We start from the raw sequence: 16,607 nt of genomic DNA on the forward strand, positions 1-16,607 counted from the left end.
CCTGTCCCCCAGATGCTGGCTCGCGTCTCATGCTGGGTGTCGCAGGGACCCTCTGTGCCCGTTTAACTCAGTTCTGTCAGTCAAGGGCTGCTCTGTACAGATCCGAGCCTAGGAGGCTCCCTCTCCATCCCTCTGGCCTCTCCATTGGAGAGGGGGAGATTCAGTGAATGAGCACTATTCCTCCTCTACCATTTCCTCCCCGTGAGGCCAGTCCCTCACTGTTTTATTCTTTCTTCTTTCTTTTTTCCTTTTCTCCTACCAGATTCATGGCGTCCTTGTCTTTTGAAGAGGGCAGTGTTCTGTTGGAGGTCAGCAGGTGCTCTGGTTAGCTGGGTGGATCCATGGATGTGAGTTTTGGTGTATTTGGGGGAGAGGGTGAGCTACGAGCATCCTTCTACTCCGCCATCTTGGCCCCTCCTCTTACAGTCTCCTTTTCAAACTGTTTTGGATATTTATGTTTTTTGGGGGTATCCATACAAATTTTAACATTTTTCTTTATTTTGGGGAGAGGAGGTAATTAGATTTATTTATTTTTAAAGGAGGTACTGGGGATTGAACCCAGGACCTTGTGCATGCTAAACATGTGCTCTACCACTTGAGCTATACCCTCCTCCCTAAATTTGAACATTTTTTATTGCAGCTCGGTGAAAAAACGTCATAGATAGGGATTGCGTTAAATCTGTATATTGCCTTGGGTAGTATGGCCATTTTAACAATATTGATTCTTCCAGTCTATGAACATGTATATGTTTCCATTTATTTATGTCCTCTTCAGTTTCTTTAATCAGTGTCTATAGTTTTTGGAACACAGTTCCTTTGCCTCCTTGGGTAGGTTTATTCCTAGGTATTTTATTCTTTTTGGTATGATGGTAAATAGTATTGCTTCCTTAATTTATTTTTCTGCAATTTTGTTGTTAGTTTATAGAAATGCAACTGATTTCTGTATGTTAATTTTGTATACTGCAACTATACCAGATTTATTGATGAGCTCTAGTAGTTTTCTGGTCACTTCTTTAGGGCTTTCTATGTATAGTATCATGTCATCTGCAAACAGTGTCAGTTTTACTTTTTCTTTTCCAATCTTGATTTTTTTTCTTTTTCTTCTACGATTGCTATGGCTAGGAATTCCAAACTATGTTGAATAAAAGTGATGAGAGTGGGCATCCTTGTCTCATTCCTGATCTTAAAGGAAATGCTTTCAGCTTTTCCCCATTAAGTGTAATGTTAGCTGTGGGTTTGTCATATATGTCATATATGTTGAGGTATGTTCTGTCTATGCCTTCTTTCTGGAGATCTTTTACAGGAAATGAATATTGAATTTTATCAAAGCTTTTTCTGGTGACTGCCAAGGTGGCAGAGTAGAAGGCTGCTCTTAGCGCACCCTCTCCCATGACGGCACCAAGAGATACATCCACAGACCCACTCATTCACTCATAACACCTGCTGTACTTTGGTCAAACATTGCTTACTTCAAAAGACAAGAAGATTCCTCACAAAATCTGGGAGGAGAAGAAAAAGAAGTGAAAGTAAATTAGCGCAGTTCCTGTCCCATGGGGTGGGAGGGGCAAAGGAGGAACCGCACTCTTCCACTGGGACGCCCCCTCTCCAGTGGAGAGGTCAGCAGGAATGGAGGGGGAACCTCTGAGGCTCAGCAGAGTACGTAGCAGCCGCTTGGCTGACAGAGCTGAGGAAGCTGGCACAAAGAGTCCCTGTGATCCCTGGACCTAGACGCAAGCTATCGGGGGTGGGTGGGACTGGCTGCTGGAGCCCAGGCAGAGAGCCAGGCCCACTGCACAGAAGCAGCCTCAGGGGGCTGCCGTGTGCTGTGGGCTGTGTCCGGAATTGTATACAGAACAGAACAGCTTGGGAGCCCCATTAAAAAAGCATGTTGTGAGCAGGGGCCCAACACAGCTGAGCCATAGCCACTGAGCAGGCCCATGGCACCACTGCTGGCGCCCTCTCTTGAGAAGAGAGGCAGGACTTAGCCATTGCGATCATATTCACTGGTGTGTGGCTTCCAGGCGGAGGTGGGGTTGAGACCTGAATCCATCCCCAGGGACTCCACAACCTCATAGGTGGGACTGAGATTTGTTAGAGCGCCAGGCGGAGGGGGGTCTGATTTGCTCCGTGGGTGCCTTTGTGGACTCGCACCTCTAAGACAAACAAGTAAGGAGCAGAGTTCTGGCGCACAGCAGGGGCAAGTGCAGGAGCAGAGTCTTCAGCAGACCTGTGTACCCTCGTGGTTGCGGCGCTGGGGGTGGTGCTGACCCCGTCGCGCACTGCGGATCCAGGTGTGCACTGCGTAATCTCTGGGTCCCAATGCGTAACACTGGCAGATCTGCACTGGTGGCTCTGTGACTGCATGGCTCTGAGATGAACAAGCAATGAGTGGAGTTCTGGCGCATCGCAGGGGTGAGTGCAGGAGCAGTGTTTTCACTGCTTCGCGGATGCAGCACTGGGGACGGCGCTTATCCGGTAGAAAACCGCGGATGGTGATGTGTGACTGCATGATCACTACAGCAGATCCTATTGCCTGATGTCAGAGGATCCACATTGGTATCTCTGAGGGCATAGAACCCGGGGGAAACCAGAGCAGAGTACTGACACTCCTGCGGCTAAAGCAGGGACAAGGGCAGTATCAGCAAAGTATGTGACGTGCTCCCACCACATCAACCGCACACCACAGCTTAGAAACAAGTCTGAGTGCCCCCATTCCAACAACCGGGGAGCAGACCCAGGCCCTGTCAGGGCTGCGACAATCACAGAATAAAAAGGGAGCCCGCTGAGCAATCAGAGCAGGCTCTGATCAACACAGCGCTGGCCACACCCCCAATCAAAGGGATGACAGCCAACACACATGGAAGAAAGACGTGGCAACCATCCATACTAAAAAAAAGACCTCAGGGCAAAATTTAATTAGACTTAAACAGTTTACACCAGAATGCTTCCTCTTTAAAAAAGAAAAAGCCCCTCAAGACTACATTCATTGCAGAGCTGGTTTTTTGGTGCTGAATACTTCTAGCTTTTGTTTATCTGTAAAGATTTTGATTTCTCCATTAAATATGAATGAGAGCCTTGCTGGGTAGAGTGTTACTGGGTATAATTTTTTCCCGTTCATCACTGTAAATATGTCAGTGGCCTGTAGAGTTTCTACTGAAAAATCAGCTGACACTATAATTCTAAATTTTAAATTCAAATTTTAAATTTCACTAAATAATTGGCAGATAGGGGGATTCCAAATCATAAAAATGCAGGCTTTGTTAAATAGCGGTACTGGAGACTGAACCTAAGACCTTGTACATGTTAAACAAGCACTGTACCACTGAGCTATACTCACCTCCCTGAAAAGTGCACAATTTTTTGGTCACAAAAGTTCACAAATTTTAAGGATAATTTTATACATTCCTACTTTGAATCAGAATAATTAAAAATACATGAATAGTTGTATATTAAATAAATATTCAAGGCACCTAAAATATGCCTATGTGACCTTGAAAATGTTTCTTCTTTTTGCTTTATAGTTCAATTTTATCATGTTTCAGTTTGATTTTTTCACTTATAAAATAGTAATCAAACAATTTTTAATGTTTCTGGAAGAGCAAATACTTTTATGTTTTGAGAATACAAGAACATGTAACATTAAATTTTATAAATGTCAGTGGTAACATCAGATCCAGTATAAGAAAGTTGACTTTACAAATAAATTTTCAGGACACATACATTAATGTTCAATACCTTAATATTTCTCAAAGAGTCCCATATGTGTTTAGAAGGTCTGTAAAAGTTTACGTATAGTGTTTTTCAATGAAAAGGATTTATGTTCTGCCTCTCTGTACATGCAGTACACAACACCTCATTTTTAGATGACTTATGTAAAATTTAGTTTGGCGATGATTAATTATATATTCACTATTCTCTATATAGAATATATAATGTATACTCTAAATTATTTATCTTTTTCATAGAAAGAGAATGCAACATTCCCAAAATAGAAGCATACTTAGATGTTTATCCAAAGGAGAATAAATATAAAGTTGGAAATGTGTTGAAATTCTCCTGCAGAGAAAGACTTACAATGGTTGGAGCAGATTCAGTTCAGTGCTACCACTTTGGATGGTCCCCTGATATTCCAACCTGTAAAGGTAAATATTTGTAAATATTTATCTCAATATTGCCGGAACAAGAGTTAGAATTTTGGATATCAACCTTTTTTTCCCCTCTGTTAATTTTCTATCCACCTCCAGTGCGTCTATAATCTAAGCTTTAAGCCAGAGGTACGCCCACCAAGGTCATGTGCTGAGTAGTCGATACCTCAGATTTCCGTATTTACCTCCAGGTGCTGCTTTAAATGTGTACTGAAAGTATCCATAGATGCATATAAACAGTCTAACATTGGAGGGACTTCTTTGTTAGTTTTCCTTTGCCTGCAGTTCCACCATTAATATTGGACATTTTATGATACCATGGGCCTTACTTCAAGTTTCATCAAGTGTATCTAAACAATATTCAAGAAGCATATAGTCCATTCAATCACATGTATGCCTGAATCAAAGTTAAAATTTGTTGTTCAAATGCTCTTCCCAAAGATCATATTTTTTCAAGAAGTTTTGATACAATGTTTCCATGGAATAAGAATATTACTTTAAATTGCACAGTCATATTGATTAATTGGTTTACATACAAATAAAGAATATCCAGATTATTGAACGTGTTTTCTGGGCTTATGCAGACTTGTAACACGCTAATTCAGGATAAGTAACAGAACTAGGAAACATGAATCTGGTGTCACTATCATTCTTTATTTATCATTTAAGAATGCTAAAATAAATGATATAATAAATAATACACTAATTAGAGAAAAAACCTGCATTTGCTGGATTTTGAAGTTGTAAAATAGACAGTATAACTGTTATTTACACAATATTTCCACTGTAGGGCGAGTAAAGCCGTGTGGTCCACCTCCTCTGCTCCTCAATGCGGAAGTTAAAGACATGCAGAAAGAAGAATATAGACACAGTGAGGTGGTGGAATATGTTTGCAGTCCTAGATTTCTGATGAAGGGATCTCATAAAATTCAATGTGTTGATGGAGAATGGACAGCTTTGCCTGTGTGTGTTGGTAATGTATAAAAGATAGTAATATTTAAAGGTAAAGCAACACTTTTTGTTTGTATTCATATACACACTTAAATGAGATTTTAAAGACAAAAATATTTTTGTGAAACTTTCACAGAGGAGACGAGTACCTGTGGAGACATACCCAACCTTGATCATGGCTCCGTCGGGGCTTCTGACCCTCCCTATCACCATGGAGACTCAGTGGAGTTCAGTTGCAAAGAAGCATTTACAATGATTGGACCCAGATCAATCACATGTATTAGCGGAAAGTGGACCCAGCTTCCTAAGTGCATTGGTGAGAATACACTTCTCAAATGGACATTTAATATGCTTCCTAAAGTGTAATATTTTGATTGCAAGAATTATATTTGCAACCAAATTGTTGAATTTAGAGTTATCCTTGAAAATGTCAGATCTTAAATTATGATGCCAAACATTTATTGTTTATAATTCCGTGTGTGTCTAAAGAGGAAAAATATAAACTAACAATATAATTTTATGAATCTTTCTGTCCTGATATTAACATTGTTTATTTTTACAAGTATGAAGCTAAATCTTACTTATAAATATTCACATGATTAAAATATGAGTACTAATTATCAGGAAAAGATAACTATCTTTGCAGAAATACCATTTTTGTTTTTATATGCTACCCTTTCTTTCAGGACCTTTAAAACAAAAAAATAAAGTTGAGAAAATACTCATTTGATACATTCCTACAGGAATTCTGCCTGTCTCAAAGCTTCTAACAATGATAATTTCTCAGTCTGTTTCAAACGCAGCAAAAAGAAGTTAATGTGCTAGAAGGCAGGTGGGCTCAGGCCCGCTCCGTCAGTAGGTGGCTCAGTCCTAGGAGGCAGTCAGGGTTGGGCCAGGAAGCTGGCCTGGCTGATGCATTTCGCCCTAAGTGAGTCATCCCGATATGTGGATGACCGAACCTTTGACGACTGACTGGGACAATCGTGACACCTTTCTGCACCTTTCCGTAAGAGTGAATTCTTTCCTAGAGTTTTTCTGGGTCCTGCGTTCCAAGAGAGTCCTAGGTGTGTCCGTCAGATTTCTAGTCATTAATTATTCCAAGAAGGAGGTTGGGCTTAGGCTCAGGCTCCGTGAGAACAGGGATTCAGACCTGTTTTGTTCGCTGATGTACTGCCGATACGCAGAACACCAGCTGACATACAGGAGACATTCAGTAGGAGTGTGTTAAAGTAATTAATAGATTTTATTGCTTATTAATCCTTCCTTTTTTGCTGGACACATCCCTGTCCAAGGTATTGCCAGTTCTTCAAGACCAAACCTCATTTTTGTCCTCTTCTATCTCCACAAGTGACTTCATCTCATTTCATATGGGGGAAAAACCCAGGTAACATCCAGCATGAAAATTCCCAACTTTTCACTCTGAGTTATGCCAAAACGTCTGCTTCAAATATTACCCTCCTGATCTCAGAGTTTTCCTTCCAAAGCATAATCCTCTACCAACATTCAGCCTAACATACTTCCCCTCAGCTATAATAGGATTTACTCCAATTTTCTTCTATCAATGTTTATTTTGTAACTCTATCTAGTCTAGCTTTCATTCTTTATTATGTTTATTTTCTCCTAAGAAGTAAGTCTGTTCTCCTTTCAGAAACCAGTCAATCATAGAACAATGACACACCTACCACTGCTCTTTTTGACTGTAGATCTTCCATCAGTCGCCATTCCTTGAATACTACCTGTTTTGTCTCCCTCAACACTCTGAGCAAATCCTAAAAATAGGACTAATTCTCAAGCCTCTAGTGTGTTTTAAATTTATCTCCTTTATTTCATTTTTTTCTCAGAGTTGCATTATGAAATCATTACTTTTCTTTGGCCAACTACTTGAGTTTTCTTTATTCTGTTTATCCTCACTTGACTCTGATCATTAACAAATCATTAACAAATACTACCAAAGACCTCCAGTGATGTTTTGTCAGAATCAAAAAAAAAAAACAACCCTCCATCTGCACTGAATTTTTGAAATATGTAGTTATATAAAAAGCTTTTATAGTCCATACTTAACCTATACTGGAGCCAGCAAAACTTTGTTATTATGGCATGATAATATTATTGGATTATAGAAGGATCTGGTGAATAACATGGCTTCTCAAAGATTCTAAGTATATATACAGAAAACAGGTTGTAACTTTACTCATTTTCTAGTTTCAAGTATCTGTAGTTTTTTGGTGATTGTGCAAAAGAGCTGGTTAAACATTAAGATTCTCTACAACACACCTTAGATGTATTATATTTCTTATTATTTATCTTATTATATTTCATTACATTTCTTGAAAAAATATAAACTAGCAACTTGATACATCTGTGTCCACAGGTAATTGTTTTTATTTTGATGTTTAAGATGAAGGGTTAAAAATAATGCAGACATGCTTGAGTTCAAGAAACAAGTGAATGTGAACATCTGCACATATTTCAAGCATAGGAATGAATTCAGTCACGTGGTAACTATTCATTATGCAGATCATTCAAACAAGTTTCGATTCCAAATTCAGAATGTCTTTGGGATGGGTATTTTCTCTGAATTTTCAAAAACTGGACATCGGACTCATGTTTATTCACAGTAGTCCATCTCAAGCAATATGATCAGTAATAACTTGGTTGGTGGCATTTATAGGCATAAATTGTAATTTCACCATATTTTTTACTTCATAGATGTTTTTGTAAATAATTGCCTTGATTCTTGTAATTAGTCTTTTCAAGGAAAAATGTTCATTTTATAGCAACAGATGAACTTGAGAGGTGTAAATGGTTAAAAATACCTGGATCTGAGACAAAACTACACGATAATGCTGAATTTGACCATAACACCAACCAAAGTTACAAATGTCGAGGAAAACCAGAACACAAATACTCAGTCTGTATAAATGGAAGATGGGATCCTGAATTAACCTGTGAAGAAGGTAAACTCTTTTTTATAATATTTTCAAAAATTTCTTCTATTTCTTCCTAACTTGTAAAAGTAGTATCTTTGTGTCTTTTTTTTAAGTAGCTATTAATCATTACAAATAATTTTCAAGCTGGAAGGTAATTTAGAAACTAACCACAATAGTTTCTAAACATTAACTGCGTTGTGCATTAGTCGGCTGTGTAACAAACCACCCAGAAACATGGTGGCTTAAATCAACACCTGGGCAGTAGGTGTGCTCGTTACTCTGGGAAAACCATTGCTTTTGCTTTCTTACGTTACACACAAATGTGCTTATGCCTATCCTAACTATTACATATTTATCCATGTATCTATTTAAGTATCAGTGTATCTGTGTATGTACAAATACATATATATATATTTGTATTTTTCAAGAAATATCTCCATTTTACCTAATTTATGAAATGATTAACGTACAGTCCTTCTAATCACTTAATATTATGTTTTCTTTTAATTTTATAGTGTATTTGATGATGTCACGTCTTTCATTCCTGGTTTTGATAGTTGTTTCTCTCTTATTTTGATTATTCTCCCTATGATTTTGGTTTTCAATATTATTAATATTTTCAAATGACCAATTTTAGCACTCTTAATTTTCTCCATTTCCTCTCTTCTCTAATTGTTTGCTTTGTTAATGTTCTGTTTTCTCTTTTCTATTCATCTTTCTCAATTTTTTCTCTTTTGTGGACTTAATTTTGTTTCCTTCTAATTACTTAATTTTAATTTTACTCTCTCATTTCTTAAGACAGAAAATTAAAACATTGATTTAAACCATCCCAGTTTTTAAATATAAACCCCAGTGAATATATCTAATTCTTACCTTGGCCAAGAAGCTGTATCAAATTAATTGAACATTGACTAAGTGTAATTTCTCCTCTGGCAAACCAGCTTCCAATGACAGATCACCTTGTGAGGGTTTTAATCTAATTCCAGTACATCTGATCATGAATATCTGTAAAAAAAAAAAAAAAAAAAGACCCTGGTATCAGTTTTTACTTAGAGCCTGTACTTGAGTGAGCAATTCAGTTAGAACATCCTAATGGTTAGAAATAATTAACGTAAGTTGTACGTAAATCATACAACATTGACCACAGAAAGAATAAAAGAAACTACAAGTAAGACCATGAGACTATAAGCCAAGTGTGATATATTAAAGGGCTAAGTAAGCTTTAGAGTGTACCATATATAAACATCATTACTGTTTAATCACTTATGATATGTTGTTAAAGTTCTCTATTTATTGAAAATTATTCCTTTAATATTTCTAGCATGATTTTTAATCAAGAAATCTAATTTTAATATTTTTAGAAGCACAAGTACAATTATGCCCACCTCCACCTCAGTTTCCCAATACTCGAAGTATGACAACTACAGTGAATTATCAGAATGGAGAAAAAGTATCTGTTCTCTGTCAAGAAAATTATATAAATCAAGATGCAGAAGAAATTGAGTGCAAAGATGGAAGATGGTGGTCAATCCCACATTGTGTTGGTCAGTAGTGCATAACTTGCTTTATAACATTCTTTTAAATATAATTAATATTCCTCTAAGCTTTGTAGAAATCAAGATTAAGGTCTATCTTTTCTACTTCATCTTGAAATAGTAAATCACAGTTTAAGTATATAAAGTAATAAATATTCTTCTACTCCTACTGTGAGGTAAATACAGGTAAAATCTTTGGGTTACTATGTAAATACCAGGTAAATTTTCAGCTTATGCATATTTTACTCCTCATGATCAAAAGGCCAAAAATAAAGGGGCATTTGGCCTCCTCAGCCAGGGCGTCATGCACCTGGAAGACGAGCCTTCAGAGTGTCTGACTTAGAAGTCAAGAGTTTCTTGCATACAGGAAAGCCAGAGGGCTGTAGCAAACAGAGATTCTGTTCTTAAAAGGCACACAAAAAATCTCACGTGCTCCACATCCCAGTGCAGGGGCAGTAATTGGACAGAAGCCTGAGTTAGACTGACTTGCTGCTCTTTGTGAGCCTCTCAGGGAGGCTAAGGCAACCGGGGACATAGATGCTAGTGCCAGACATTATGGGAGCTCATTCTACCATGAAGAAACCATGCCAGCAAATGCCCATTGGAGTTCTCCTTCCAGCTTATTAGCACGAGGGGCTGACCAACCACAAGGCAACAGCACCAAACCCAGGCCTCTCTGGGTCCCACAGCTGCTGAATTAGGACCTGGCCCTGCCCACGTATGGAATAGCACCAACCTGGGTACCCCTGGGCTCTGCAGCCAGCTTCTCCAGAACTTGGTCCTGCAACCAGTGGGCTGGCAGTCACTACATTAAGCAGAGTGTGAGAGCCAACCAGGTAGGGAGTTAGACCTGCCTACCGGTGCACCCACAGTGGTTGGCCCCACAACAACAGAAGAGCACTCCTCAGCACATAGATCTGGTGTATAGATCTTACAAAAAGGAGCGTGCTGCTAGGCCCCACAGAATTTTCCTACATAAGGCCACTTCTCCAAGATTGGGAAATTTATCTGACCTAATGACATATAAATAAACAGAGAGAACTAGGCAAAATGAGGAGACAGGAATATATTCCAAATGAAGGAACAAGAAAAAAATCTCAGAAAAAGAACTGAACAAGTGGAAATGAGCAATCTACCTGATAAAGAGTTAAGATAATGACCACAAAGATGCTTAATGAACTCCAGAGAAGAATGGATGAACACAGTGAGAATTTTAACAAAAAGTTAGAAAATATAAAGAAAAACTAAACAGAGCCGAAGAATACAATAGCTCAAATGAAAAATACACTAGAGGGAATTATCAGCAGATTAGAGGATTCGGATGAATAGATCAGTGATCTGGAAGACAGGGTAGTGGAAATCACCCAAACAGCACAGCAAAAAGAAACAAGAATTTTAAAAAATGAGTCTAGCTTAAGGGACATAAGTGACAACATACAGTGTGCTAAAATTTTTCACTAAGGGGTTCCCAGAGGGAGAGAAAAAGAGAGAATTTATTTGAAGAAATAATAGCTAAAAACTTTCTCACCTGAGGAAGGAAACAGACTTCCAGGTCTGGAAATCCCAGAGAGTCCCAAACAAGATAAACCCAAAGGTGTCCACATGAGGACACATTATAATTTAAAGGGTAAAAACTAAAAATACAGAACCTTAGGTCTTCTGCCCATTTTTGGATTGGGTTGTTTGTTTTTTTCTTATGTTTTATGAGCTGCTTATATATTCTGGAGATCAAGCCTTTGTCAGTTTCATCGTTTGCAAAAATTTTCTCCCATTCTGTAGGTTGTCACTTTGTTTTACTTATGGTTTCCTTTGCTGTACAGAAGCTTGTAAGTTTAATTAGATCCTATTTGTTTATTCTTGCTTTTATTTCTATTGCTTGGGTAGACTGCCCTAGGAGAACATTGCTGAGATGTATGTGAGATAATGTTTTCCCTGTATTTTCTCCAATGAAGACATACAAATGATCAATAGGCACATGAAAAAATGCTCAATATCACTAATTATCAGAGAAATGCAAATCAAAACTACAGTGAGGTATCACCTCACACCAGTCAGAATGGCCATCATTCAAAAGTCCACAAATGACAAATGCTGGAGAGGCTGTGGGAAAAGGGAACCCTCCTACACTGCTGGAGGGAATGCAGTTTGGTGCAGCCACTATGGAAAACAGTATGGATATTCCTCAAAAGACTAGGAATAGATTTACTGTATGACCCAGGAATCCCAGTCCTGGGCATATATCCAGAAGGAACCCTACTTGAAAAAGACACCTGCACCCCAATGTTCATAGCAGCACTATTTATAATAGCCAAGACAGGGAAACAGCCTAAATATCCATCAACAGATGACTGGATAAAGAAGATGTGGTATATTTATACAATGGAATACTATTCAGCCATAAAAACTGACAACATAACACCATTTGCAGCAACATGGACGTCCCTGGAGAATGTCATTCTAAGTGAAGTAAGCCAGAAAGAGAAAGAAAAATACCATATGAGATTGCTCATATGTGGAATCTAAAAAAAAAAAAAAGAACATAAATACAAAACAGAAACAGACTCATAGACATAGAATACAAACTGGTGGTTGCCAGTGGGGTGGGGGATGAGAAGGGACAGACTGGGATTTCAAAATGTAGAACAGATAAACAAAATTATACTGTATAGGACAGGGAAATATATACAAGAACTTGTGGTAGCTCACAGCGAAAAATAATGTGACGAATATATATATGTTCATGTATAACTGAAAAATTGTGCTCTACACTGGAATTTGACACAACATTGTTAAATGACTAGAACTCAATTAAAAATGTAAAAAATAAGGACAGAGAAAGGAAAAAAAGTAAGCAACACTGTAAAAAAAAAAAACAATAGAGAAACTTAAAAGCAGCATGAGAAAAGCCACATATAAGGGAACTCCTTTAAGACCATGAGCAGACTTTTCAGCAGAAACTTCGGCAGGCCACAAGAGAGTGGCATGACAATCAAAGGGATGAAAGGAAAAAATTTATAACCAAGAATACTCTATCCAACAAGGCTATCATTCAGATCAGGATAGATCAACAGTTTTACGGATGAGCAAATTATAAGAGAGTCTAGCAGCACTAAACTGACTTTACAAGAAATGTTAGAGGATCTTCTCTAAGAGGAAAAGAACACCACAACTAGAAACAAGAAAATTATAAAAGAAAAACTCTTATTGGTAAAAGCAAACATACAGTAACTATAGTAGATTAATAACTTATGAAGCTAGTAGGAAAGTTAAAAGACAACACTAGTAAAATCATCTGTATCTGCAATAAATAGTTAATGGAAACATGAAACAAAGCATATAAAATATAATGAGGGAAGTAGAAATGCAGGGTTGTTAAAATGTATTTGAATTTAAGAGATTATCAACTTAAAATAATCACATATGTATATAGCTTGTTATATATGAATTTCATAATAATCACAGACCAAAAATCTGAAATGGATACATGCACACAGAAAAAGAGGAATCAAAACATAACACTAAAGATAGCTATCAAATCACAAAGAGATAAAAAGAAGAAGAAAGAAACAAACAAAAAAAACCCAACCACAACTTAAAAATAATTAACAAAATGGCCATAGGTACATACCTATCTGTAATTACTTTAAATATAAATGGACAAAATGCACCAATCAAAAGTGGATAAAAAAACAAGACCCATATATGTGCTACCTACAAAGACCCACTTCAGATCGAAAGACACACTCAGACTGAAAGTGAGGGAATGGAAAAGTTATTCCATAAAAATGGAAATGAAAGAACATAATAAAGGCCATATATGAGAAATCTACAGCCAACATCATACTCAACAGTGAAAAGCTGAAAGCATTTCCTCCAAGATCAGGAACGTGACAAGGATGCCCTCTCTGTTCACTTTTGTTCACCACATTATTGGAAGTCCTAGACACAGCAATCACAGAAGAAAAGAAATAAAAGGAATTCAAATTGGAAATGAAAAAGTAAAACTGTCACTATTTGCAGATGTCATGATACTATATATGGAAAGTCCTAAAGACATCAACAAAAACCATTAGAATACTAAATAAATTCATTAAAGTTTCAGGGGACAGTATTTATATGCAGAAATGCATTGCATGTCATGTGTGAGCAAGTTTTTAGAAAGAGTAATCAAGACAACCATCTCATTTACAATTGCATCAAAAAGGATAAATAAATCTATCCAAGGAGGTAAAAGACTTGTATTCAGAAAACTGTAAGACATTGATGAAAGAAACTGAAGATGACAAAACAAATGGAAAGATATCATGTTCATGGATAGGAAGAATTTATATTATTAACATGACCATATTACCCAAGTCAATGTACAGATTCAACTTAATATCTATCAAAATAACAATGGTATTTTTCACAGCACTAAAACAAATAATTCTAAAAATTTTATAGAAACACAAAAGACCTCAAATAGCCAAAAATAGTTTTGAGAAAGAACAACAAAACTGGATATATCATGCTCCCTGATTTCAAACTGTACCACAAGCCTACAGTAATCAAAATAGTATGGTACTGGCACAAAAACAGACACATAGATTTTTGGAACAGAATAGAGAGTCCAGAAATATACCCACACTTACGTAGTCAATTAATCTGTGACAAAAGAGGAAATAATACACAAGTGGAAAATATCACCTCTTCAATAAATGATGGGAAAATTGGAAAGTTACATGCGAAAAGTCAAGCTGGACTGCCTCGAAACACAATGTACAAAATAAAATGAAAATGGATTGAATACTTAACTCTTCAATCCATAAAATTCCTAGAAGAAGACATACCCTGTGCTCTTCGACATCAATTTTAGCAATATATTTTTGGATGTGTCTCCTCAGGAGAGGAAAACAGAAACAAAAACAAGCAAATTGGACTACATGAAACTAAAAAGCTTTTGCACAGCAAAGGAAACTATCAATAAAATGAAAAAACAGCCTACTGAATGGGGGAAGATATTTGCTAAGGAGATACCTAATAAGGGGTTAATATTCAAAATACACAAAGAACTCATACAACTCAACACAAAGAACTCATACAACTCAACTCAAATAAGAAAATTGGCACAGGACCTGAATAGACCTTTTTTTTCAGAGAAGACATACAGATGGCCAACAGACACATGAAAAGATGGTCGGCATCGTTAATCATCAGGGAAATGCTTATTACAACCACAATGACATATCGCCCCAAACCTATCACAAGGGCTATCATCAAAAAGACAACAAATAGCAAGTGTTGGCAGGATGTGGAGGAAAGGGAGTCCTTGTGCAAACACTTGATGATATTGTAAATTGGGGCAGTCACTATGGAAAAGAGTATGGAGTTTCCTTTAAAAGTTAAAAATAGAACTGCCATATGATCCAGCAATTTCGTGTCTGGGTATTTATTTGAGGGAACCAAAAACACTAAATTGAAAACAGGTACACAATCCAGTGTTTACTGCAACGTTGCTTAAAATTGCCAAGGTTTGGAAGCTAAGTATCCTTTGACAAGAAGATAAAGAAGATGTTTTGTATATATATGACCTTTATTCAGCCATAAAAAAATGAAATCTTTCCATTTGTGACAACATGGGTGGACCTCAGGGGTATGCTGCTAAGTGAAGTAAGTCAGAGAAAGACAAGTGCCACATGATCTTACTTACATGTGGAATCTAAAAAGAGAAAACAAAGAAAACAAAAGGAAAACAGTCTTGTGCCGACACAGAAGACAAATGGTTCGTTGCCAGAAGAGAGGTGGGTGGCGGTGGGGTGGCAAAATAGAGGCAGGGGTATTAGAGGTACAAGCCTCCAGTTACGTAATAAAGAAGCCAGGGGGTGTACGTTACAGAATGAAGAGTATGGTCCATGGTATTATAGCAACTTTGTGTAGGGACAGATGGTTAGTAGACATCCTGGTGATCATTTCATAAGGTATGCAAGTATCAAATCACTATGCAGTACACCCGAAACTAATATACTATTGTACATCAGCTACACTTCAATAAACACTAAATTTAGAAAAGGATGAAGGGGCATATTGTTTGAAGGGATAGTAGCATAGAGTTTATGAAGACTTACATCTTGCAAGATTTGAATATTTCTCTGGTTTTTATATTCTTTAATTTGTTCAAATTATTTTTACTTTAAAATCAAAAATATTTGATTGTATTTTTCAGTTTAAACATATTTGCACTTGACCATTTGATCTCTATTCTTCATACAGAGAAAATTTCATGTTCTCAACCACCTCATATAGACCATGGAACCATTCAATCATACAGCTCTATAGAAGAAAGGGGAGAAATATTGGAACCCAGGGTCTATGCACATGGCACCAAGTTAAATTATACTTGTGAAGATGGTTTCACGTTATCTGAAGAAGATGGGACAACCTGCTACATGGGAAAATGGAGTTCTCCACCTCGGTGTGTAGGTGAGAACAGTATGCAAACCCAAATTCTGTTTTCAGCATAATTCATTAAAACTAATCACTTGTCATCAAAGTCATGAGACAGAATCCTTTAGATTTCTAAATATATAAAATTATGTATGTATCATGTATATATTAATATATATTTATACATTTTACCAATTTTTTTCATAATCAAATCTGTCTTTTTTATTAATTTCATTGGTTCAGTGTAGAATCACTTTTAATTCTGGAAATTTTGTTTTGTATTAATATTGGGTGTGCAGTAAAATTAAACGTACCTATTCATATAGGTCAACCTGTTTATATCCCTGAAACTTTCTCGTATAAGTTATAGTGTTTGGGTTGCCACCAGGTTTTCAAAAAGTTTCTTAAGTTCTTCCTACAATATCCCTTTTAATTTCTTATACCATATAGTACTTCTCTCATGATGATGAATTGTGTGTTTCCTTTTATTACTCATAACTGGTTAGAAGAGCACTGATAGTCTCTTTCATAACTACAGTGGTATTTTCAGTTTGAGTTCCTGCTCAAGGGGACAGCTGGGCACCCACCAGAATGGTGATTTTAGGAAGCGGTTGTGCACCTTC

General features: G+C 37.1%; 1 protein-coding gene across 1 annotated transcript in view; it reads left to right on the plus strand.

The window, feature by feature from the left end:
- Positions 1-16,607, plus strand: part of CFH (complement factor H) — a 70,934-nt gene that overhangs the window by 47,140 nt on the left and 7,187 nt on the right. Inside the window, exons 12-17 of the mRNA XM_032466788.1 lie at positions 3,966-4,142; positions 4,936-5,118; positions 5,233-5,412; positions 7,874-8,053; positions 9,388-9,570; positions 15,811-16,020. Coding sequence (XP_032322679.1) covers positions 3,966-4,142; positions 4,936-5,118; positions 5,233-5,412; positions 7,874-8,053; positions 9,388-9,570; positions 15,811-16,020 — 1,113 coding nt within the window. The remainder of the gene's footprint in view (positions 1-3,965; positions 4,143-4,935; positions 5,119-5,232; positions 5,413-7,873; positions 8,054-9,387; positions 9,571-15,810; positions 16,021-16,607) is intronic.

This window comes from Camelus ferus, chromosome 23, assembly GCF_009834535.1.
Source record: "Camelus ferus isolate YT-003-E chromosome 23, BCGSAC_Cfer_1.0, whole genome shotgun sequence".
In the NCBI taxonomy this organism is placed as follows: Eukaryota; Metazoa; Chordata; class Mammalia; order Artiodactyla; family Camelidae; genus Camelus; species Camelus ferus.